The sequence below is a fragment of the Anopheles coluzzii genome, chromosome 2, assembly GCF_943734685.1.
Source record: "Anopheles coluzzii chromosome 2, AcolN3, whole genome shotgun sequence".
Classification (NCBI taxonomy): Eukaryota; Metazoa; Arthropoda; class Insecta; order Diptera; family Culicidae; genus Anopheles; species Anopheles coluzzii.
Window position 1 is genome coordinate 115,720,944 of NC_064670.1, and position 23,888 is coordinate 115,744,831.

General features: G+C 45.9%; 1 protein-coding gene and 1 long non-coding RNA gene across 2 annotated transcripts; both read left to right on the plus strand.

Moving 5' to 3' along the window:
• The first annotated feature begins 1,901 nt into the window (after positions 1 to 1,901).
• LOC125906563 (uncharacterized) lies at positions 1,902 to 7,597 on the plus strand. The gene is made up of 2 exons (XR_007451925.1): positions 1,902 to 4,168; positions 7,506 to 7,597. It is a non-coding gene; the product is annotated as an uncharacterized LOC125906563 (long non-coding RNA).
• A 13,421-nt stretch (positions 7,598 to 21,018) lies between these two features.
• LOC120947431 (uncharacterized) lies at positions 21,019 to 22,474 on the plus strand. Its single transcript, XM_040362757.2, has 3 exons — positions 21,019 to 21,119; positions 21,405 to 21,897; positions 21,986 to 22,474. The coding sequence occupies exons 1-3, from the start codon at positions 21,111 to 21,113 to the stop codon at positions 22,216 to 22,218; spliced, it is 735 nt and encodes a 244-aa protein (XP_040218691.2). The 5' UTR covers positions 21,019 to 21,110; the 3' UTR covers positions 22,219 to 22,474.
• Positions 22,475 to 23,888: the final 1,414 nt, after the last annotated feature.

Here is a 23,888-nt window from a genome sequence, read left to right on the forward strand (position 1 = left end):
AATCTTATGAGCTGCGGATCGTACAAAGCTTCTTCATCTTTTTCTTATTTGACACAGTAACCATTGCTTTTCTGTCTGCGTCAGCCACTCCTTTCTTCTTCTTGGCGCAACGACCTACGCGGTCATGCCGGATAGTTAGCCGTTGCTACGAGAGACGGTCCATACGAGCCTTGAACTCATGGCGAGCATGTTGCTAAGTCGTGTGAGTTGACGTGACCTGTTACTATTTGGTTTACCCCTAGCGAGATAGGCAGTCCTGGGCCACTAGGATCAAACGGGGCTTGAACGCAGGACGGTCATGTTGTTGTGTTGTGTTCGGATAGCACGACAACGAGGGGCAGCCAAATCTAGCCAAGCCATCCATAAAATGCGGGGAAGCGTAGAGCAGTTTGGCGCGTGAAAGGTCCGGCTGCATCACCGGCATTTGAGGCTCCCGGGGGCCGGTCGCCACAGCCAATGCTCGAACGCAGCCGCAGCGCTATCGACTATGCATGCAGCATAAACGCCACTTGCGCATACTGCGTCAATCGCCAGGACAGCGACGGGCTAGAACACAACTTTCTATGCCATCCTCCAGGCAGCGACATGGCCGCGCAACACCATCCGCAACGATAATGCGTCTCCAAAAAAGGCGAGAGAAGGAGCAAGCCAGGCAAAGCGAGCGATGCGTGCGTCAGCCAAGCCGGGGCGGGTGGCTCCTCAATAACAGTATCGAGCGAGAGGCGGGGGAGACGTTCCTTTTTCTCTTCCGAACAGTAGACCCCGGTAATTAGAATTAAAAGGGTACACTATGGTGGGTAAATCCTAACCTTATTTCCGTTCGGATGGAGAGAGGGAGGGAGGGAGGGGTGGGAGAAGATTGGAGGGTTTGTAAATTATTAAAGAAAAAAATAATGGAAAGACAATATGTGTTCAATGATATCCCTCATTTTAATATTTGACCTTCCGTTGACTTTAACTAAGCATTGGTTGGCTCAACATGAGCGGACTAGTGCATTGAATGATCTTTTGTTTGAATTATTTTTTTTGCAACTAACTGCAACTAACTGCACTAACAAATAACATAAAACCAGTACGAAGCATGCATTCAATCGATCCGGCAAATAGCTCGAACGGTAAATCGATTCCATCCACACGACAACTTGCGCGTTGATCAAATCCAGATTCGAACGACGGCGCTCTAGCCAACGCGCAATGCATCAGCAGCCAAAAAAACGGGAAGGAAAAAAACAATAACCACAAGTCAAGCGCGCTCACACAAGGTCAAGCATTCGCCAATAACTGCTGGGAAAACGAAGGAGGTGGGGAAGGACGTCACTGAACACGCGTATGATCTGGTAGAACGGATAAAGAAGACAGCAGATAAGCGATATCACTCCCACCACCATCATATGAACAGCTGGTGTGATCGCAACTACCGACCACGAAGGAGTAAGGGGGAGGGCAAGATTCATTTTTTTCTAGCCGTCCATAAAATTTATTTTTTGTGGCTGCTATTCGATACAACAACCCCAGCCGCAAAATCGGGTTTTCGCCGCGATTTTCGACCAAGCGAAAATAAAAATTATACCATTTGTATGGGGCGAACACACACAAACGAATTATGGTTGTTGATTATGGGTGGGAAGATTATGGTTATGACTTCTGTTTCACTCTCACTCACAGGCGATGATGTCCCGTCGCTTTCTCACCAAGTTATTGGCGCAAATCTGTGGTTGTTGCTGCTCTTTCTCGCACGTGAGGGAGTTTTCTTTGTCCTTGTTTTTCCCGTGTGTGACATTGGCTGCGAATCCTCTTGATGCGTTAAAGGAAGTTAAGTTAGTTAAAGGGTAAATTGTTAGATGTAATGGCTCTGGCACACCAAATGATGTACCAATTCGTGCACGTTTATGTGCCACACTGCACCTAAAGCGTTTTGTGACTAACACAACCACAAACACAGTATTATGATGTTTGTAGATTTGGGACATATTTTGGTAAACCTTTTATGGGGTCGAGCAACAATTAAATTCCGCATATTGTATACCCTTTAAACCAAACGGCAATCTGCTGCAATCTTTTCATCGTCACTCTGGTGCTCTCTTCGACCAGCGCCCCGACTCATTGAACGCATGCTGTGATGAGACCGGTTCCTACGAGGCCAGACGAGATCGATTCTTATCCGGACCATTTCCCGGATAGAAAGAACCGACTATTCGATAACGTGATTTGAGTAAGGTTAAGAAGTCGTTTCAGCGCTGTCTACAGCATTGTTCGTTATGTCAAAGAAGAAGAAGAAGAAAAGCGGGAGGCTATGAGCTTGCAATGCCGCACGCGGCCTCGGTACGTGGGGGATGGCGAAATCCCCTGTAGAACAAAGAGAGCAGGGAGATGGCAGGGAACTGTGGGGTCTTATCGGCCACGGGCTGCAATCGCCCAAGTGGTTCCGATGAAGCGCTAGTATGTGGTCAGCGAGTGCGCTAGGTAGTTCGGCAGGCGCCAGTCCGACCCGTGGGTGCAACGAGTTCGAGCCGACACAAATGAACTGGATCGTTTACGGATGGTTCCGACAGAGAAGGATTACGCTGGATCTTTTCCGCGGGGCCCCACGCGGGCGCTTAGTTTGGTTTGGCCTCTGGTTAATCCGCCCCTGCCCGCACCTCACTATTGTTTGCCTTAAGGCTTACGGCAAATACAGTTTAAATTTGTTATTCTAAACTATACTAGCATTATTGAACAGCAATACGAAAGAAAAGGAATGGGAAGGAAAGAAGGAGAAAGGGAGTAAATAAATGGGGAACTAACCAGAGCGGAAGGGAGCGGAGGAGCAGGAAGGGTGATAGTCGAAGAGGTGAGATGAGAAGATGAAAGCGGTGATTGCGTGTAGTAGCGTTTACTGTTCCGAAGCGACGATGGGTTCTAAACAAAGGGGGACGAGAGCGAAGCGAACTGGACGGAGCATACAAGAACGGGGAGGACATACAGGAAGGGAACAACATGCATTTTTTAAGTCGATTTTCTTCCTTCTGTATTGTCCACATTGTCCACATCTATCTTATGAGCTGCGGATCGTACAAAGCTTCTTCATCTTTTTCTTATTTGACACAGTAACCATTGCTTTTCTGCCTGCCTCAGCCACTTCTTTCTTCTTCTTGGCGCAACGACCTACGCGGTCATGCCGGATAGTTAACCGTTTGCTACGATAGACGTCCATACGAGGCTTGAACTCATGGCGAGCATGTTGCTAAGTCGTGCGAGTTGACGTGACCTGTTACTAATTGTTTTACCCCTAGCGAGATACGCACTCCTGGGCCATTAGGATCAAACGGGGCTTGAACGCAGGACGGTCATGTTGTTGTGTTGTGTTCGGGTAGTACGACAACGAGGGGCAGCCAAATCCAGCCAAGCCATCCATAAAATGCGGGGGCGCGTGGAGCAGCTTTGCGAGTGAAAGGACCGGCTGCATCACCGGCAATTGAGGCTCCCGGGAGCCAGTCGCCACAGCCAATCCTCGAGCGCAGCCGCAGTGCTATCGACTATGCATGCAGCATAAACGCCACTTACGCATCCTGCGTCAGGCGAGAGTTGGAGCAAGCAGGGCAAAGCGAGCGAGGCCAAGCCGGGGCGGTTCGCTCCTCGCTTACAGCATCGAGCGAGAGGTGTTACTGTTTCTCTTCCGAACAGTAGACCCCGGTAATTAGGATTAAAAGGGTACACCATGGTGGGTAAATCCTAACCTTCAATCCGTGGGAGGAAGAGAGGAAGGGAGGAGGGGTGGGAGAAGATTAGAGAGTTTGTACATTATTAAAGAAAAAATAATGGAAAGACAATATGTGTTCAATGCTATCCCTCATTTTAATATTTGACCTTCCTTTGGCTTTAACTAAGCATTGGTTGGCTTAACTTGAGCGGACTAGTGCATTGAGTGATCTTTTGTTTGAATTATTTTTTTTTTTGCACAAGTGCAACTAACTACACTAACAAATAACATAAAACCAGTACGAAGCATGCATTCATTCGGTTCGGAAAATAGCTCGAACGGTAAATCGATTCCATCCACACGACAACTTGCGCGTTGATCAAATCCAGATTCGAACGACGGCGCTCTAGCCAACGCGCAATGCATCAGCAGCCAAAAAAAACGGGAAGGAAAAAAACAATAACCACAAGTCAAGCGCGCTCACACAAGGTCAAGCATTCGCCAATAACTGCTGGGAAAACGAAGGAGGTGGGGAAGGACGTCACTGAAAACGCGTATGATCTGGTAGAACGGATAAAGAAGACAGCAGATAAGCGATATCACTCCCACCACCATCATATGAACAGCTGGTGTGATCGCAACTACCGACCAGGAAGGAGTAAGGGGGAGAACAAGATTCATTTTTTTCTAGCCATCCATAATTTTTTTTTGTGGCTGCTATTCGATACAACAACCCTGGGAAATCCGCCACAATTTTTGCCATAAAACCCGTCTAAAAAAGTTCGCTTGGTCGAGTAACCTCTTAAACCGGACGTCGTGTGGACGTCGGGTGGACGTCCACACGACGTCCACACGACGTCGGAAATCTTCAATTTTGTGGCTAGGGAACCCTGGGAAATCCGCCACAATTTTTGCCATAAAACCCGTCTAAAAAAGTTCGCTTGGTCGAGTAACCTCTTAAACCGGACGTCGTGTGGACGTCGGGTGGACGTCCACACGACGTCCACACGACGTCGGAAATCTTCAATTTTGTGGCTAGGGTCCCCACCCCAGCCGCAAAATCGGGTTTTCGCCGCGATTTTCGACCAAGCGAAAATAAAAATTATGCCATTTGTATGGGGCGAACACACACACACGAATTATGGTTGTTGATTATGGGTGGGAAGATTATGGTAATGACTTCTGTTTCACTCTCGCTCACAGGCGATGATGTTCCGTCGCATTCTCACCAAGTTATTGGCGCAAATCTGTGGTTGTTGCTGCTCTTTCTCGCACGTGAGGGAGTTTTCTTTGTCCTTGTTTTTCCCGTGTGTGACATTGGCTGCGAATCTTCTTGATGCGTTAAAGGAAGTTAAGTTAATTAAAGGGTAAATTGTTAGATGCAATGGCTCTGGCACACCAAATGATGTACCAATTCGTGCACGTTTATGTGCCACACTGGACCTAAAGCGTTTTGTGACTAGCATAACTACAAACACAGTATTATGATGTTTGTAGATTTGGGACATATTTTGGTAAACTTTTTATGCGGTCGAGCAACAATTAAATTCCGCATATTGTATACCCTTTAAACCAAACGGCAATCTGCTGCAATCTTTTCATCGTCACTCTGGTGCTCTCTTCAACCAGCGCCCCGACTCATTGAACGCATGCTGTGATGAGACCGGTTCCTACGAGACCGGACGAGATCGATTCTTATCCGGACCATTCCCCAGATAGCAAGAACCGACTATCCGATAGCGTGATTTTAGTAAGGTTAAGAAGTCGTTTCAGCCCTGTCTACAGCATTGTTCGTTACGTCAAAGAAGAAGAAGAAAATGTGTACGGGAGGCTATGAGCTTGCAATGCTGAACGCGGCCTCGATACGTGGGTGATGGCGAAATAACCTGTACAACAAAGAGAGCAGGGAGATGGCAGGGAGCTGTGGGGTCTTATCGGCCACGGGCTGCAATCGCCCAAGTGGTTCCATGAAGCGTTGGTATGTGGTCAGCGAGTGCGCTAGGTAGTTCGGCATTCGCCAATTCGACCCGTGGGTGCAACGAGTTCGAGTCGAAACAAATGAACTGGATCGTTTACGGATGGTTCCGACAGGGAAGGATTACGAAGGATCCTTTCCTTGGGGCCCCACGCGGCCGCTTAGTTTGTGTACTGGTTAATCCGCCCCTGCCCGCGCCTCACTATTGTTTGCCTTAAGGCTTACGACAAATACAGTTTACATTTGTTATTCTAAACTATGCTAGCATTATTGAACAGCATTACGAACGAAAAGGAATGGGAAGGAAAGAAGCAGAAAGGGAGTAAATAAATGGGGAGCTAACAAGAGCGGAAGGGAGCGGAGGAGCAGGAAGGGTGATAGTCGAAGAGGTGAGATGAGAAGATGAAAGCGGGGATTGCGTGTAGTAGCGTTTACTGTTCCGAAGCGACGATGGGTTCTAAACAATGGGGGACGAGAGCGAAGCGAACTGGAGGGAGCATACAGGAACGGGGAGGACATACAGGAAGGGATCAACATGCATTTTTTGAAAATCGATGTTCTTCCTTCTGTATTGTCCACATTGTCAACATCAATCTTATGAGCTGCGGATCGTACAAAGCTTCTTCATCTTTTTCTTATTTGACACAGTAACCATTGCTTTTCTGTCTGCCTCAGCCACTCCTTTCTTCTTCTTGGCGCAACGACTTACGCGGTCATGCCGGATAGTTAACCGTTGCTACGAGAGACGGTCCATACGAGGCTTGAACTCATGGCGAGCATGTTGCTAAGTCGAGCGAGTTGACGTGACCTGTTACTAATTGGTTAACCCATAGCGAGATAGGCAGTCCTGGGACACTAGGATCAAACGAGGCTTGAACGCAGGACGGTCACGTTGTTGTGTTGTGTTCGGGTAGTACGACAACGAGGGGCAGCCAAATCTAGCCAAGCCATCCATAAAATGCGTGGACGCGTGGAGCAGCTTCGCGCGTGAAAGGACCGGCTGCATCACCGGCATTTGAGGCTCCCGGGGCCCGGTCGCCACAGCCAATCCCCGAGCGCAGCCGCAGCGCTATCGACTATACATGCAACATACACGCCACTTACGCATCCTGCGTCAATCGCCAGGACAGCGACGGGCTAGAACACAACTTTCTATGCCATCCTCCAGGCAGCGACATGGCCGCGCAGCACCATCCGCAACGATGATGCGTCTCCAAAAAGGCGAGAGAAGGAGCAAGCTAGGCAAAGCGAGCGATGCGTGCGTCAGCCAAGCCGGGGCGGGTCGCTCCTCGCTTACAGCATCGAGCGAGAGGCGGGGGAGACTTTCCTTTTTCGCTTCCGAACAGTAGACCCCGGTAATTAGAATTAAAAGAGTACACCATGGTGGGTAAATCCTAACCTTCAATCCGTGGGAGGAAGAGAGGAAGGGAGGAGGGGTGGGAGAAGATTAGAGGGTTTGTACATTATTAAAGAAAAAATAATGGAAAGACAATATGTGTTCAATGATATCCCTCATTTTAATATTTGACCTTCCGTTGACTTTAACTAAGCATTGGTTGGCTCAACATGAGCGGACTAGTGCATTGAATGATCTTTTGTTTGAATTATTTTTTTTGCAACTAACTGCAACTAACTGCACTAACAAATAACATAAAACCAGTACGAAGCATGCATTCAATCGATCCGGCAAATAGCTCGAACGGTAAATCGATTCCATCCACACGACAACTTGCGCGTTGATCAAATCCAGATTCGAACGACGGCGCTCTAGCCAACGCGCAATGCATCAGCAGCCAAAAAAACGGGAAGGAAAAAAACAATAACCACAAGTCAAGCGCGCTCTCACACAAGGTCAAGCATTCGCCAATAACTGCTGGGAAAACGAAGGAGGTGGGGAAGGACGTCACTGAACACGCGTATGATCTGGTAGAACGGATAAAGAAGACAGCAGATAAGCGATATCACTCCCACCACCATCATATGAACAGCTGGTGTGATCGCAACTACCGACCACGAAGGAGTAAGGGGGAGGGCAAGATTCATTTTTTTCTAGCCGTCCATAAAATTTATTTTTTGTGGCTGCTATTCGATACAACAACCCTGGGAAATCCGCCACAATTTTTGCCATAAAAATCGTCTAAAAAAATTCGCTTGGTCGAGTAACCTCTTAAACCGGACGTCGTGTGGACGTCGGGTGGACGTCCACACGACGTCCACACGACGTCCGAAATCTTCAATTTTGCGGCTAGGGCAGCCGCAAAATCGGGTTTTCGCCGCGATTTTCGACCAAGCGAAAATAAAAATTATACCATTTGTATGGGGCGAACACACACAAACGAATTATGGTTGTTGATTATGGGTGGGAAGATTATGGTTATGACTTCTGTTTCACTCTCACTCACAGGCGATGATGTCCCGTCGCTTTCTCACCAAGTTATTGGCGCAAATCTGTGGTTGTTGCTGCTCTTTCTCGCACGTGAGGGAGTTTTCTTTGTCCTTGTTTTTCCCGTGTGTGACATTGGCTGCGAATCCTCTTGATGCGTTAAAGGAAGTTAAGTTAGTTAAAGGGTAAATTGTTAGATGTAATGGCTCTGGCACACCAAATGATGTACCAATTCGTGCACGTTTATGTGCCACACTGCACCTAAAGCGTTTTGTGACTAACACAACCACAAACACAGTATTATGATGTTTGTAGATTTGGGACATATTTTGGTAAACCTTTTATGGGGTCGAGCAACAATTAAATTCCGCATATTGTATACCCTTTAAACCAAACGGCAATCTGCTGCAATCTTTTCATCGTCACTCTGGTGCTCTCTTCGACCAGCGCCCCGACTCATTGAACGCATGCTGTGATGAGACCGGTTCCTACGAGGCCAGACGAGATCGATTCTTATCCGGACCATTTCCCGGATAGAAAGAACCGACTATTCGATAACGTGATTTGAGTAAGGTTAAGAAGTCGTTTCAGCGCTGTCTACAGCATTGTTCGTTATGTCAAAGAAGAAGAAGAAGAAAAGCGGGAGGCTATGAGCTTGCAATGCCGCACGCGGCCTCGGTACGTGGGGGATGGCGAAATCCCCTGTAGAACAAAGAGAGCAGGGAGATGGCAGGGAACTGTGGGGTCTTATCGGCCACGGGCTGCAATCGCCCAAGTGGTTCCGATGAAGCGCTAGTATGTGGTCAGCGAGTGCGCTAGGTAGTTCGGCAGGCGCCAGTCCGACCCGTGGGTGCAACGAGTTCGAGCCGACACAAATGAACTGGATCGTTTACGGATGGTTCCGACAGAGAAGGATTACGCTGGATCTTTTCCGCGGGGCCCCACGCGGGCGCTTAGTTTGGTTTGGCCTCTGGTTAATCCGCCCCTGCCCGCACCTCACTATTGTTTGCCTTAAGGCTTACGGCAAATACAGTTTAAATTTGTTATTCTAAACTATACTAGCATTATTGAACAGCAATACGAAAGAAAAGGAATGGGAAGGAAAGAAGGAGAAAGGGAGTAAATAAATGGGGAACTAACCAGAGCGGAAGGGAGCGGAGGAGCAGGAAGGGTGATAGTCGAAGAGGTGAGATGAGAAGATGAAAGCGGTGATTGCGTGTAGTAGCGTTTACTGTTCCGAAGCGACGATGGGTTCTAAACAAAGGGGGACGAGAGCGAAGCGAACTGGACGGAGCATACAAGAACGGGGAGGACATACAGGAAGGGAACAACATGCATTTTTTAAGTCGATTTTCTTCCTTCTGTATTGTCCACATTGTCCACATCTATCTTATGAGCTGCGGATCGTACAAAGCTTCTTCATCTTTTTCTTATTTGACACAGTAACCATTGCTTTTCTGCCTGCCTCAGCCACTTCTTTCTTCTTCTTGGCGCAACGACCTACGCGGTCATGCCGGATAGTTAACCGTTTGCTACGATAGACGTCCATACGAGGCTTGAACTCATGGCGAGCATGTTGCTAAGTCGTGCGAGTTGACGTGACCTGTTACTAATTGTTTTACCCCTAGCGAGATACGCACTCCTGGGCCATTAGGATCAAACGGGGCTTGAACGCAGGACGGTCATGTTGTTGTGTTGTGTTCGGGTAGTACGACAACGAGGGGCAGCCAAATCCAGCCAAGCCATCCATAAAATGCGGGGGCGCGTGGAGCAGCTTTGCGAGTGAAAGGACCGGCTGCATCACCGGCAATTGAGGCTCCCGGGAGCCAGTCGCCACAGCCAATCCTCGAGCGCAGCCGCAGTGCTATCGACTATGCATGCAGCATAAACGCCACTTACGCATCCTGCGTCAGGCGAGAGTTGGAGCAAGCAGGGCAAAGCGAGCGAGGCCAAGCCGGGGCGGTTCGCTCCTCGCTTACAGCATCGAGCGAGAGGTGTTACTGTTTCTCTTCCGAACAGTAGACCCCGGTAATTAGGATTAAAAGGGTACACCATGGTGGGTAAATCCTAACCTTCAATCCGTGGGAGGAAGAGAGGAAGGGAGGAGGGGTGGGAGAAGATTAGAGAGTTTGTACATTATTAAAGAAAAAATAATGGAAAGACAATATGTGTTCAATGCTATCCCTCATTTTAATATTTGACCTTCCTTTGGCTTTAACTAAGCATTGGTTGGCTTAACTTGAGCGGACTAGTGCATTGAGTGATCTTTTGTTTGAATTATTTTTTTTTTTGCACAAGTGCAACTAACTACACTAACAAATAACATAAAACCAGTACGAAGCATGCATTCATTCGGTTCGGAAAATAGCTCGAACGGTAAATCGATTCCATCCACACGACAACTTGCGCGTTGATCAAATCCAGATTCGAACGACGGCGCTCTAGCCAACGCGCAATGCATCAGCAGCCAAAAAAAACGGGAAGGAAAAAAACAATAACCACAAGTCAAGCGCGCTCACACAAGGTCAAGCATTCGCCAATAACTGCTGGGAAAACGAAGGAGGTGGGGAAGGACGTCACTGAAAACGCGTATGATCTGGTAGAACGGATAAAGAAGACAGCAGATAAGCGATATCACTCCCACCACCATCATATGAACAGCTGGTGTGATCGCAACTACCGACCAGGAAGGAGTAAGGGGGAGAACAAGATTCATTTTTTTCTAGCCATCCATAATTTTTTTTTGTGGCTGCTATTCGATACAACAACCCTGGGAAATCCGCCACAATTTTTGCCATAAAACCCGTCTAAAAAAGTTCGCTTGGTCGAGTAACCTCTTAAACCGGACGTCGTGTGGACGTCGGGTGGACGTCCACACGACGTCCACACGACGTCGGAAATCTTCAATTTTGTGGCTAGGGGTGGTGGAACGGGTAGCAAAGCTTTTGGTGCAGTGGAGAGCTTTTAAAGCTTTTCAGAAGGAGTTAGTACATTCCCCAGCCGCAAAATCGGGTTTTCGCCGCGATTTTCGACCAAGCGAAAATAAAAATTATACCATTTGTATGGGGCGAACACACACAAACGAATTATGGTTGTTGATTATGGGTGGGAAGATTATGGTTATGACTTCTGTTTCACTCTCACTCACAGGCGATGATGTCCCGTCGCTTTCTCACCAAGTTATTGGCGCAAATCTGTGGTTGTTGCTGCTCTTTCTCGCACGTGAGGGAGTTTTCTTTGTCCTTGTTTTTCCCGTGTGTGACATTGGCTGCGAATCCTCTTGATGCGTTAAAGGAAGTTAAGTTAGTTAAAGGGTAAATTGTTAGATGTAATGGCTCTGGCACACCAAATGATGTACCAATTCGTGCACGTTTATGTGCCACACTGCACCTAAAGCGTTTTGTGACTAACACAACCACAAACACAGTATTATGATGTTTGTAGATTTGGGACATATTTTGGTAAACCTTTTATGGGGTCGAGCAACAATTAAATTCCGCATATTGTATACCCTTTAAACCAAACGGCAATCTGCTGCAATCTTTTCATCGTCACTCTGGTGCTCTCTTCGACCAGCGCCCCGACTCATTGAACGCATGCTGTGATGAGACCGGTTCCTACGAGGCCAGACGAGATCGATTCTTATCCGGACCATTTCCCGGATAGAAAGAACCGACTATTCGATAACGTGATTTGAGTAAGGTTAAGAAGTCGTTTCAGCGCTGTCTACAGCATTGTTCGTTATGTCAAAGAAGAAGAAGAAGAAAAGCGGGAGGCTATGAGCTTGCAATGCCGCACGCGGCCTCGGTACGTGGGGGATGGCGAAATCCCCTGTAGAACAAAGAGAGCAGGGAGATGGCAGGGAACTGTGGGGTCTTATCGGCCACGGGCTGCAATCGCCCAAGTGGTTCCGATGAAGCGCTAGTATGTGGTCAGCGAGTGCGCTAGGTAGTTCGGCAGGCGCCAGTCCGACCCGTGGGTGCAACGAGTTCGAGCCGACACAAATGAACTGGATCGTTTACGGATGGTTCCGACAGAGAAGGATTACGCTGGATCTTTTCCGCGGGGCCCCACGCGGGCGCTTAGTTTGGTTTGGCCTCTGGTTAATCCGCCCCTGCCCGCACCTCACTATTGTTTGCCTTAAGGCTTACGGCAAATACAGTTTAAATTTGTTATTCTAAACTATACTAGCATTATTGAACAGCAATACGAAAGAAAAGGAATGGGAAGGAAAGAAGGAGAAAGGGAGTAAATAAATGGGGAACTAACCAGAGCGGAAGGGAGCGGAGGAGCAGGAAGGGTGATAGTCGAAGAGGTGAGATGAGAAGATGAAAGCGGTGATTGCGTGTAGTAGCGTTTACTGTTCCGAAGCGACGATGGGTTCTAAACAAAGGGGGACGAGAGCGAAGCGAACTGGACGGAGCATACAAGAACGGGGAGGACATACAGGAAGGGAACAACATGCATTTTTTAAGTCGATTTTCTTCCTTCTGTATTGTCCACATTGTCCACATCTATCTTATGAGCTGCGGATCGTACAAAGCTTCTTCATCTTTTTCTTATTTGACACAGTAACCATTGCTTTTCTGCCTGCCTCAGCCACTTCTTTCTTCTTCTTGGCGCAACGACCTACGCGGTCATGCCGGATAGTTAACCGTTTGCTACGATAGACGTCCATACGAGGCTTGAACTCATGGCGAGCATGTTGCTAAGTCGTGCGAGTTGACGTGACCTGTTACTAATTGTTTTACCCCTAGCGAGATACGCACTCCTGGGCCATTAGGATCAAACGGGGCTTGAACGCAGGACGGTCATGTTGTTGTGTTGTGTTCGGGTAGTACGACAACGAGGGGCAGCCAAATCCAGCCAAGCCATCCATAAAATGCGGGGGCGCGTGGAGCAGCTTTGCGAGTGAAAGGACCGGCTGCATCACCGGCAATTGAGGCTCCCGGGAGCCAGTCGCCACAGCCAATCCTCGAGCGCAGCCGCAGTGCTATCGACTATGCATGCAGCATAAACGCCACTTACGCATCCTGCGTCAGGCGAGAGTTGGAGCAAGCAGGGCAAAGCGAGCGAGGCCAAGCCGGGGCGGTTCGCTCCTCGCTTACAGCATCGAGCGAGAGGTGTTACTGTTTCTCTTCCGAACAGTAGACCCCGGTAATTAGGATTAAAAGGGTACACCATGGTGGGTAAATCCTAACCTTCAATCCGTGGGAGGAAGAGAGGAAGGGAGGAGGGGTGGGAGAAGATTAGAGAGTTTGTACATTATTAAAGAAAAAATAATGGAAAGACAATATGTGTTCAATGCTATCCCTCATTTTAATATTTGACCTTCCTTTGGCTTTAACTAAGCATTGGTTGGCTTAACTTGAGCGGACTAGTGCATTGAGTGATCTTTTGTTTGAATTATTTTTTTTTTTGCACAAGTGCAACTAACTACACTAACAAATAACATAAAACCAGTACGAAGCATGCATTCATTCGGTTCGGAAAATAGCTCGAACGGTAAATCGATTCCATCCACACGACAACTTGCGCGTTGATCAAATCCAGATTCGAACGACGGCGCTCTAGCCAACGCGCAATGCATCAGCAGCCAAAAAAAACGGGAAGGAAAAAAACAATAACCACAAGTCAAGCGCGCTCACACAAGGTCAAGCATTCGCCAATAACTGCTGGGAAAACGAAGGAGGTGGGGAAGGACGTCACTGAAAACGCGTATGATCTGGTAGAACGGATAAAGAAGACAGCAGATAAGCGATATCACTCCCACCACCATCATATGAACAGCTGGTGTGATCGCAACTACCGACCAGGAAGGAGTAAGGGGGAGAACAAGATTCATTTTTTTCTAGCCATCCATAATTTTTTTTTGTGGCTGCTATTCGATACAACAACCCTGGGAAATCCGCCACAATTTTTGCCATAAAACCCGTCTAAAAAAGTTCGCTTGGTCGAGTAACCTCTTAAACCGGACGTCGTGTGGACGTCGGGTGGACGTCCACACGACGTCCACACGACGTCGGAAATCTTCAATTTTGTGGCTAGGGTTTTATAGCAGAGCGAGCTTGTGGAAACATGTCGGACAAAAGCTTTGGGGTGAGGTAGCACAAGCTTTCGTACAATTTTAAGGGAGCAGTCTACTTACATTTTTGCTTGGGATAAAAATAAAAATTAAATATTTCTCCAATTTTTTTTTCAAGTTCAATAGCAAAAGAATTTCTTACAAAAGGATCTAAAAGATATTATACTATTACTAATAAAATATCTACCTTAGCCAATGTACTCGATGCCATTTCTTATAGATAAAAAATACACATAAACCTAATTTTTAGAATAAAAATTAATCATTGTACGCTGTAAGCGCTTCAAGTGTTTGCAATGTAAATATACTAAATTTTTGAACCATTGAATACTTCCGACTCATATTTCTTAGCGTGTTAAAAAAAGGGAAATTATAAAAAATGCCTCAGTATTGATGAAATATTAAGTCGTACTTATGACAGCCAAACTAGTTTTTGAGCTGAAATAGTTGTTGATCTTTTTAGTTTATGTGTTTCGCTTTGAGCTTCTTTAATATGTATCTTTATTTTTCGTTCAGGTTGTGCTTTGATTCACAGTCAAAACATAACAAACATTTCTCTCCTTAAGCCGCCGACTCATTGAAATGCCTCCATCAATAACTCCTACAATGTAACACTAATTCAAACAAACGAGCCTTGCGACTTATCCTTCAGAAAACACAGCACTCCGCTGCGGTGTCACATAATCCGTTATTTCAACCCAATTCAAAAGCCAGCTCAATTGGGAAGTGAACGTTACACAACCGCAAGCCGTCCCGATCAGGTAGTTGCACACCGGGCATCCCGGTCCGGTTTTATTGTTGTTCATCTTCGGGAAAACAATCATCACACGAATACTCAACGCCGTAGGGTCTGATATAAGAAAAGTGGCCCGGCCAACGGTCCAGCGCGTGTGCCTCCCTCAACCAGCAGCAGCAGGGGGAAAACTCTCACTCTCATTAATCATAAACAAATAAACTGTGGCTGGCGCCAATCCTAAGCGCAGCCTCTTGACAGCAACGAGAGCCATCACACACGTATGTGGGCTACGTCAGTCGTCGCTGAGGCGACACGTAGAAGGCGTACGTGCTCTGAGGCAAAACATAATGCGCAAAATGGAGAGTGGAGCAGAAAGTAGGACCACGAGTGGAGCAAAAGCAAACTAATAGCACCCGCCCGCAATACCGCCGTGTGCGCAGGTAAGCGCAGCAGCCTGCGCAGCGCCGAATTCAAGTTCAACATAATTTTCCTCACTTTCAGCTTCATTCGCGCACGCTTATTGCATCAATCGTGAAGGCTTCAGCCACTTTTGCTTTCCATCGTGGCTCCCGCTCGTTGAGGCAGGCTTCAACACCGCTCAGAAGTAGGTCAGTCGTTGGTGTGCACCGGCCCCTACCCTCCCACTCGAAGATCACTGTAGACGGGCAGCAGCAAACGGTAGCACACCGCATCAGGCACGCGTCCGACGGGCGATTGTTTCCGCGAATTAAATTAACCGGGCCCATTGACTGCCCAGTGGCGATGCAGGTTTTTTTTTTCGTTTGAGCAAAATATGCAAAGCATTTGCTTAAAAGGGAGGTTCGAATTGGAAAGGATTATTTAGTCAAGCCCTTGTAAGCAGTACATTTAATGGGAGAGGACTTTTTAGAGTTTGTATACCATAAGCAACTTTATTAGAAAATTACTTCTTGGTCCAAAAAATCGTTTAGGTACCTTTTTATTCTTTTCTTGTCAATGTATTAAACTTCATGCTAGTTTGTTTATGTCATTCTCAGACAAACTTACTTTATTTCATAGAATATTCAAATTTACATCAAGTCGTTTTTTAGTTTCTAATAAAAAATTAACACAAAACAAAGAAATTAAAAACAACAACTTATATCAAACATGAATTTCAATGTAAAGCAGAGCTACTTTAGAGAATAATAAAATATATGCAATATTTGTTTTAAAAATCACACAAATACACAGAGCACTATAGTTTGACTTTATCTTTCAATAAATTCCTGATAATAAACATCAACATCTACAATGCAACATTTATCCTGGTTTCTCTTGAGTATAGCTTTATTGAAAGAAAATAATTTTTCACTCATGTATTTGATATTGAAACGAAGATTTCCATAGCTTGGGGTTATTTTTTGTATCTCATGTTTTCCTGTGCAAGTTTGGAAAATTTTCATGGAATTTATTCTACCATTTTGAAGAAAAGAAAGATTGCATTATAATTAAAAATATTATTAAAAGTAAGGGTGTTATTCGACGAATCCTTTTAGTATTTGCCAATTGCTTCAAATTATTCTGATTTTCCATCACCAATAAATCAATCAAAATACAAACCCATCTGATAGGGCTCGATGTAATCCGTTTTTTCCCACCCAATAATCATTCCTTTTCAGCTAAGTAGGTCTCACACATTTCATCAACAAAAACCTCCAAAACTAATAAGCATGCTACCGTAATACGCAACACCGCACGCATGCACGCACGCATTGCCACCAGATTGATCAGCGATTGAGATGGAACTCTCAATTTCATTCGCCCTACGCAACGCTACGTCCCTATCCCTACCCAAAAGGCTAGAAATCAATTTGAGAAAAATTTTAATTGTATGCTCGAGAAAATTAACCACCACCATTATCGTGCGCCAGTCGCTCCAGCTAAACAGTTATTAAAGTGTCATCTGTTTTGGATTGTGGAAAATCGGTCCCAAAAAAAAACACGCATACACCCCCCACTAGGACACAGCGGCGTGCCTGGCGGCGGTCAGCACATTCATAACGAAATAAACCGATCAATCAGCCCACAAACCGATGCAGCAATTAAGGCCTTTTTTACGATTGATCCATAACACGGAACAGCCCTTGCTTGCCCAATGCGGGCCCAAACGACCGCGGCTGCTGCTCTTTCTGCATGGGGCAATCGTAGTAGGCCACCGCTTTACGGCGAAAATCACGAAACCGTTTCCCGAGTGTCACACGTCCGTGCATACGCGTTTGTGATGGTTGTATGTGTGCATCTAAGAGTGCAGCATTCGTTTCTACCCTGCACAACAGTCTCAGCAGGAAAGGATGGTTTTGGTGGAAAAAAAGCATAAAAAACCACACGACCACATACACACACATCTAAGAGTGTCTGTGTCCCGACTCATAATAAAAACCCTCCAATATTGCCACCCTAGTGGCCTAGTGGCCCCCAAACAAGAGCATAAAACATCTGTTGCAGCTTTTTTTCTGCCACTCTTTGCCACACCGGAGCCCTCTGCAGCGAACCCAAAGGGAGTGAATCATATGTTTAACGATTTTTTTCTTCTCTTCGCTGCCAGTGTTACCTTTGTCATGTTACGCTAATCGAGCATCGAGCTACGACGCAAATGCTGCGCTTGTGCGCCTGAACTCATTTCGATAAGTACCCGTATTTACGTGGAGATACCTACCCCCATCCGCCCGATGGAATGCTCACATGCTCGTGCTCTTAGCACGAGCATTGCTTCACGAGATTGGCCGGCAAAGTTTGGTCAATTTTCCTATCTCCCTTCCCGCGGCCGTTGGGTGCGCTGCGGTACAAATTCTCGCCACTGTCGATGACAAAGTGGACCCAGGGCAAGGGATAATTTTTGAAGCGCAAACAATGTTAACCATTGCAAACATAATCGAACACAGGTGTTGGAATGGCAGTATTGCGAGAGTTTCTCGGGAGTTTTTTTTTCCTTCTTTCGTTTTATCGGCCGAATAAACACAGCACACGAGCGCAACGAGTGAAATATCTTGCGCGAAGCGATTGAAGCGATCGGTGTTATCGTAACGCTTGCCGATAACGCTTGTTCATGCAAATCATCTCTGTTGATGTAATGTACCTAAAATTTCTTCATATGGGAGAGTAGGTAAAGGGTTTTTCTATTTGAGTACACCGAGCATTTGAAGTGTTTTCACTGAGAAATCCTGGTCACGGCACCAGTCAATCTGAAATGAGACGATTTAGATGATAAGCTACAAACTGATCAATTTCAGAATACACCACCCCATATTGAAATGCGTTTACTTATGTTTCATTCGATTATTTTATGTTCGATGCTACAATAAATCTCTTCTTCAAACAAATGTTTTCCAGTCCACCAACAGCACACACGCGTCACCAATAAATCAACCACCCATCATCACCTTGAAGCCGCTCCATGCCACATACCATAGCCTAGGTGACAAAGTTTTTCCTTCTCTTCGCTTTTCTAGCCGTTTGCCTTGAAAACTGAAACATTGAAAATTGGTGCCGCTGCTCATGGTACGACACCCAACTTTCATCATGAGAGTCTATGTCTAGCGAAAAAAAGAGCGTTTCAGACAGTGAAGTGTGGATTTCAATTTTTTGTTGTAGGCCGCCGATGATCGATCGAATCAAAACGAAATGAGATGAGAAAGGCTGACCGTGGTGAGGTTGGACTTGAAAGCATTACAGCATATGGAGTGCATGCGTAGAACGTGAGCAAAAGGATTGCATAATGTTGGAGCTAGAATAACGCGAGATGGTTGATTGATCAGGTCGCAATTACTGTCGATCGGTTCTTTTACACCTGACTGATCTGATTTAATTTTTGATCCAATTTTCCCTAACCTTGCTATTAGACATGGACACTTTGTTGAAGATGAAGATGAATTTCAATTTATTGTTTTTGCATTAGGTTGTAGTTTTTCATAACATATGTTCAATGTATAAAATAACCGACATTATACAACCCATTAAAGCTAAATAAAATAATTGAACTATCACACCTTTGACAGTTGGAAGTTGCCTAACAAACTCACATATTTCAACCGAACCATTTCGATACCGCACCGTAAAACGTCTCAATCTTGCACGGCTACAGCCAAACAAAAACTGCACCTGTTCGCCTACAACGGATGGGAAAGCGGTGGTTTACGAGCTATGGACAGGTTTCGGATCTCCGTGGGCCATAACTAACGTTGCGTTGACGGACGCATTTCCGGGCGCAGCGTTAGGCACAGCGGGTTGATAATTATTATTTTTTGTCCCCGCATTTTATTGACCCCAACGGCTAAAAAGCAGCAGATAATGATCGTTTTCTATCATGCCTAATACAACTGAAAACCAATCCCAATAATGCCTTAATCAATTTATGCAACTGGCCGATTGAGTTCATCATGGTACCTGACCGTTTAGTTATGCAATGCCGGAATACGTCAATCAGAAGACATATTTATGGCCAGTCGGAGATCAATAAAACGATTGATAATTTTAATCCTTCCCATCATTACTCATGCATCGCGTGCATCATAACGAAACGATAAAGATCACCGTTGATTTGGGACAGTGATAAGATGAGGTGTGAAACAGCCAACAACTTCCTTTTTCGTTTGGAAGTTTCTGAAGCTTTTAAACAACTCCATCGAACTGGAACATCAAATCAAAAATTGACACTAATTAAAGCAATTTATTACCTCCCAAACCCTTAACCCTTCTATTACCTCAGGCAATCGTGGTCAAGATCACTGCATACCATTTCCTATGTTACGTACCGCATCGATGTCCGTCTGTCAGCTTAGCTGTAACATTCCTGTCCTGCCCGAGTGACACACAAATCAAAGCACGCAACGCTCGTAAACGCTCCCAGTTCAGAATGTCGCTCAATTAAACGCTCCGGTCACCGGTACTAATTAACCCTTCACATGCCTCAATGCATCGGAAAACTGCTGCGCACGACTGCGAACGCATGCATGTAGATACACGCGCGTGCACGTTGCATATCTGGTGTTGTTTATGCATTTTTGCAAGCTCATTTTTGGCAATCTGTTTTTATGGGCTAGATTTTTTTTTGCGATGTGAATTCACTCAGCGTATGCTAATGCTTGCAACACGGACACCGCACAGCTGCGTAGAGCAATTCAAAACAACTACCCCTGAACCGTGCCCTCACACACGCGCACACTGCACGTGTCGTAATGCCGCAGTTCCCGCGGTTAACGTTGTTCGGAAGCGAACAAAAAAAACCTGAGCTTTTCGGACTCGTGCTCTGATCCGTACACTAATGGGGTAGGTTAATTAGCCCGCTGGCTGTAGTTACGGTTTCGTTCGATTTTTCCTCCGTCAACAAAAGCCTCCTTTTCGGAGCACTTTGAGCCGGTCCGTGCGACATAGGTTACCTTTACCACCCGCACACTTGAAGATCATTATTCCACACCCACCCAACACCCAATGCATGCGTGAAGTGCTTTTCACCACCGACAACCACCCTACTTCCATCGCCGCACTGGAAGTGGAAAAAATTAATCTCAATGTCTTCACGCACCGTATCCAATGCGCCCGACTGACACAGTGACGTAGTTCTTCATGGTTTTCAGTTTCCTTTTTTTTTTTTGGTGTTGTTGTTCGTTCGTTGTTTGTCTCTCTGAACTCCACGAGTTCACTAGAAAAGTGTTGGAAAATGGCGCCAACCGTCGAAGACATCCATTGTGCGCACTCGCTGCCCAGGGTATGGGGGCACACTTTTAGAGGTGTTGTTAACTTTTATGGCCACCAACGGGGGGGAGGTTTCTTTACCCATGAGCCATGGTGCGAGAACCTCGTGCGATACCACCCATTTGCCACTGCAACTTCACAACGCCTTCGTGTTTCAATTAATTGCCGCTGATGTCCGTTTTAAAGTTCTTTGAACCGAAGCGCGATGTAGTAGGCCTGGCGGCGGAGGACACACCCGGCGTGGGGTGGTGGATGTGTCCTCGAGAATCAATGGCGCACGGTGCACTAGCTGCGGTGTTGCTGCTGCAGTGCGTTTAGAGGTGTTTTCATTCGAAACTTCTTGCGGAGGGTATGGATGGGAAAAAAGTGCTTCAGCCGTTATAAAACCGTACGGTCGGGCACAGAACACCATCAGACGAGCAGTTTAGTGTGCAAAGGTACAGACCTAGCAGTTCCGGAGCAGCAGCAGAAGCAGCAGCAGCAGTAACAGCAGTTCCTCAGTGCAGAAAGTGAAACTCGTTGAGCCAGTGTTATAATACCATGTTGCGAGTGAGTTTTCTGAGTGACTTGGTGCAAGATATGAGCTAGTTCTAGGTTACTGTGGAAGTTTTTGTAATGTTGAGCCTAAAGTTCTTAATAATTGGATTAACAATATAATATCTGTGCCAGTGAACTTAAACATGATCAAAATAGACCCGAAAAGTGCACACATAACAATAAGTGCTTCTAGCTAAACATCTAGTTTCTATTCTTGAGTCCTTTACATCATCCAGATTCCCAAAAGAACCCAAGTTCTAACGCCTATCTGTTACTTCAATTTATTCCAAACGATAGTTTGTGTCCGCTATTGCCATCCTGGCAGCGACGGCTGTCCAGTCGGCTCCAGTAGAACCAGCCCAGTACGCTTTCGTGACGAAGCACCATCACGTCCCGGAGCAGCATCATCACGTGCTGGAGCATGTGCATCATGCGCAAGAACCGCAGCTGGCCGTGCACTATCCGGTTGAGCTGCTGCAGGATCATCACCACGAGCCGCAGCTCGTGCTGAGCAACGATAAGTACATCGGTGAGGCACACGAGTACCATCATCATGAAGCTCCGGCCACCAGCTACAGCGAGGGCAACGACTATAGCTCCCTGTACGGTGGCAAGCACGGTTCTCATCTGTATGATAACTACCAGTATGGCCAGTACGAATCGGGTTACGCCAAGAAGTACGACGAGTACAACGCGTACCCGAAGTACAGCTTCGAGTACGGTGTCGATGATCCACACACCGGCGACCACAAGAAGCAGTGGGAATTCCGTGATGGTGATGTTGTCAAGGGTATGTACTTAGAATGGGCTCCGATTCTTCAGGTTATGTTGTGCATTTGTTCTAATCCCGCACATCCTGCTCCTGCCCTGTCCCACAGGTGGATACATGCTGAAGGAAGCCGACGGTACGACCCGTGTCGTCGAGTATACGTCGGATGACCACAACGGATTCAACGCGGTCGTGAAGAAGTTCGGCCACGCCACCCATCCCGAGCCGGTTAAGCAGCACAACGCCTACGGCTACATTGGCAACTACGCGGGAGCGTACGCCACCGGAGATTACTACGGCAAGGGTGCCACCAGCTACGCCAAGGTTTGGAAGCAGCACTAAAACCGCACCCCCGATCAACTGTTCACCTCCGTCACTCCGTCGCCGGCAGATGTTGCGGTGTCGATACTGCTCACGGCTGACTGGGAGTTAAACCCACTTGAGATTAACTAGACGCGATTCTGTAGGAAAAGATTATTTATTATCGTTACTGCAAACACTGTTGCGAAAAGCCACGCGAACCGAACTGGCTCTGGCTGGCTGATTGCAAACTGCCTCGTGCTCTTTTTATAATAAACCTATCTGTGATTGAAGTTAATGATCCGTCGAACGTTGATACACAATTAAATATCACAACAATCGTTTATAAAGGTTAACGTCCAGGTCGCTATCGACTAATCATTATTTATTGATGAAGTAATTTAGGGCAGCGGTTCAGAACTCTAATTCAAAACAGGTCTAGACACTTGCATTGTTACTTCCTTTTTTTCACCCAAAATGAACTAAAAAACGATACACATGCGTTTTTGAGGCACCTTATTTTATTTTACCAAGCATAAAAAATCAGTCACTTACCCTAGTGATTAGAATAAAAGTAGCTTAAGACCGCAACATACGCCACGATCGGACATACTAATCCGAGATCATTGGCTCAATCAAACATGACTTCTGAATTCAATGGGATTATTAGTCGGATTCATCGAAAATCATACTGAGCTATCGGCTTCTTCTATTTGGCGTAACGTTCTACGCCAAAATGACGGCCTATACAGGTATTAGAGACTTAATTATTTACCTCACAACCGAATAGTCAATCCTTACTGGACGGTGCATACCGGGCATATTATGGAGTCGTTCGAGTTGACGACTGTACCACGGGGCCGCCCCTGTATACTAAGTCTGACTAAATTTCTAAAGCTTCAATGAGTGCTTTTATTGAATTCCTAAAGTCAAAGAATAGAATTTGAACGGTTCACTACCCGGTAATGTCAGCACGACATACTGCTGCCCATGCCCAAGTCACCAAACGAAAAGGAAAATAATCACAGTTTCTTGAAATCAACAGATCGTTTTTTTGTGGCTAAATGATAGCAAGGGTCATAAAAATGATTAACATCAGACAGCATTCATCAGACGACTACAATGAATATTATTCCTCCCTTGGTAAGGCACCTGAAATGAATGTGTTATCTCTCGCTTTCCTCTCATTCCATATCACTGCTATCAGTAGCGGACTAACACGAGTGGAGGCCCCTAGCGGTCACACAAATGTAAGCCTTTCTAAAGTGACAAAATGCTTTTGCATTTCGCTAATTAACACTTTATGTACCTCTTTGTAGAGACAAAAATAATTACTATAGCAATTTTTTAATAAATTATAAATTCTAGTAATTTTGCTTTACCGCACATCAATGCCTTCCTGAACTGTCTGGTGACAATCATTACATCGAAACTCATCTATTTTTTTTTTTCATTAGTGGACCGATCACACCTATCTTCGGCTCTTGTTGTACTTCATTTAACTCATTAGTTTGTTCGACACTTTTCTTCTGTTTTGATCTTCCTTTATTCAACTGTGGAAGATTATAAAAACTAGATAAATAAGTTAAATAATACAAAAGATAATTAATAGTTTAATCATAGTTAAGAGTAAAATAATACACCGGTATACACTAAATGTCTATTATGTTCCTATTCTAAAGAGAAGACTCATTTTGTACAATTCTTTGACA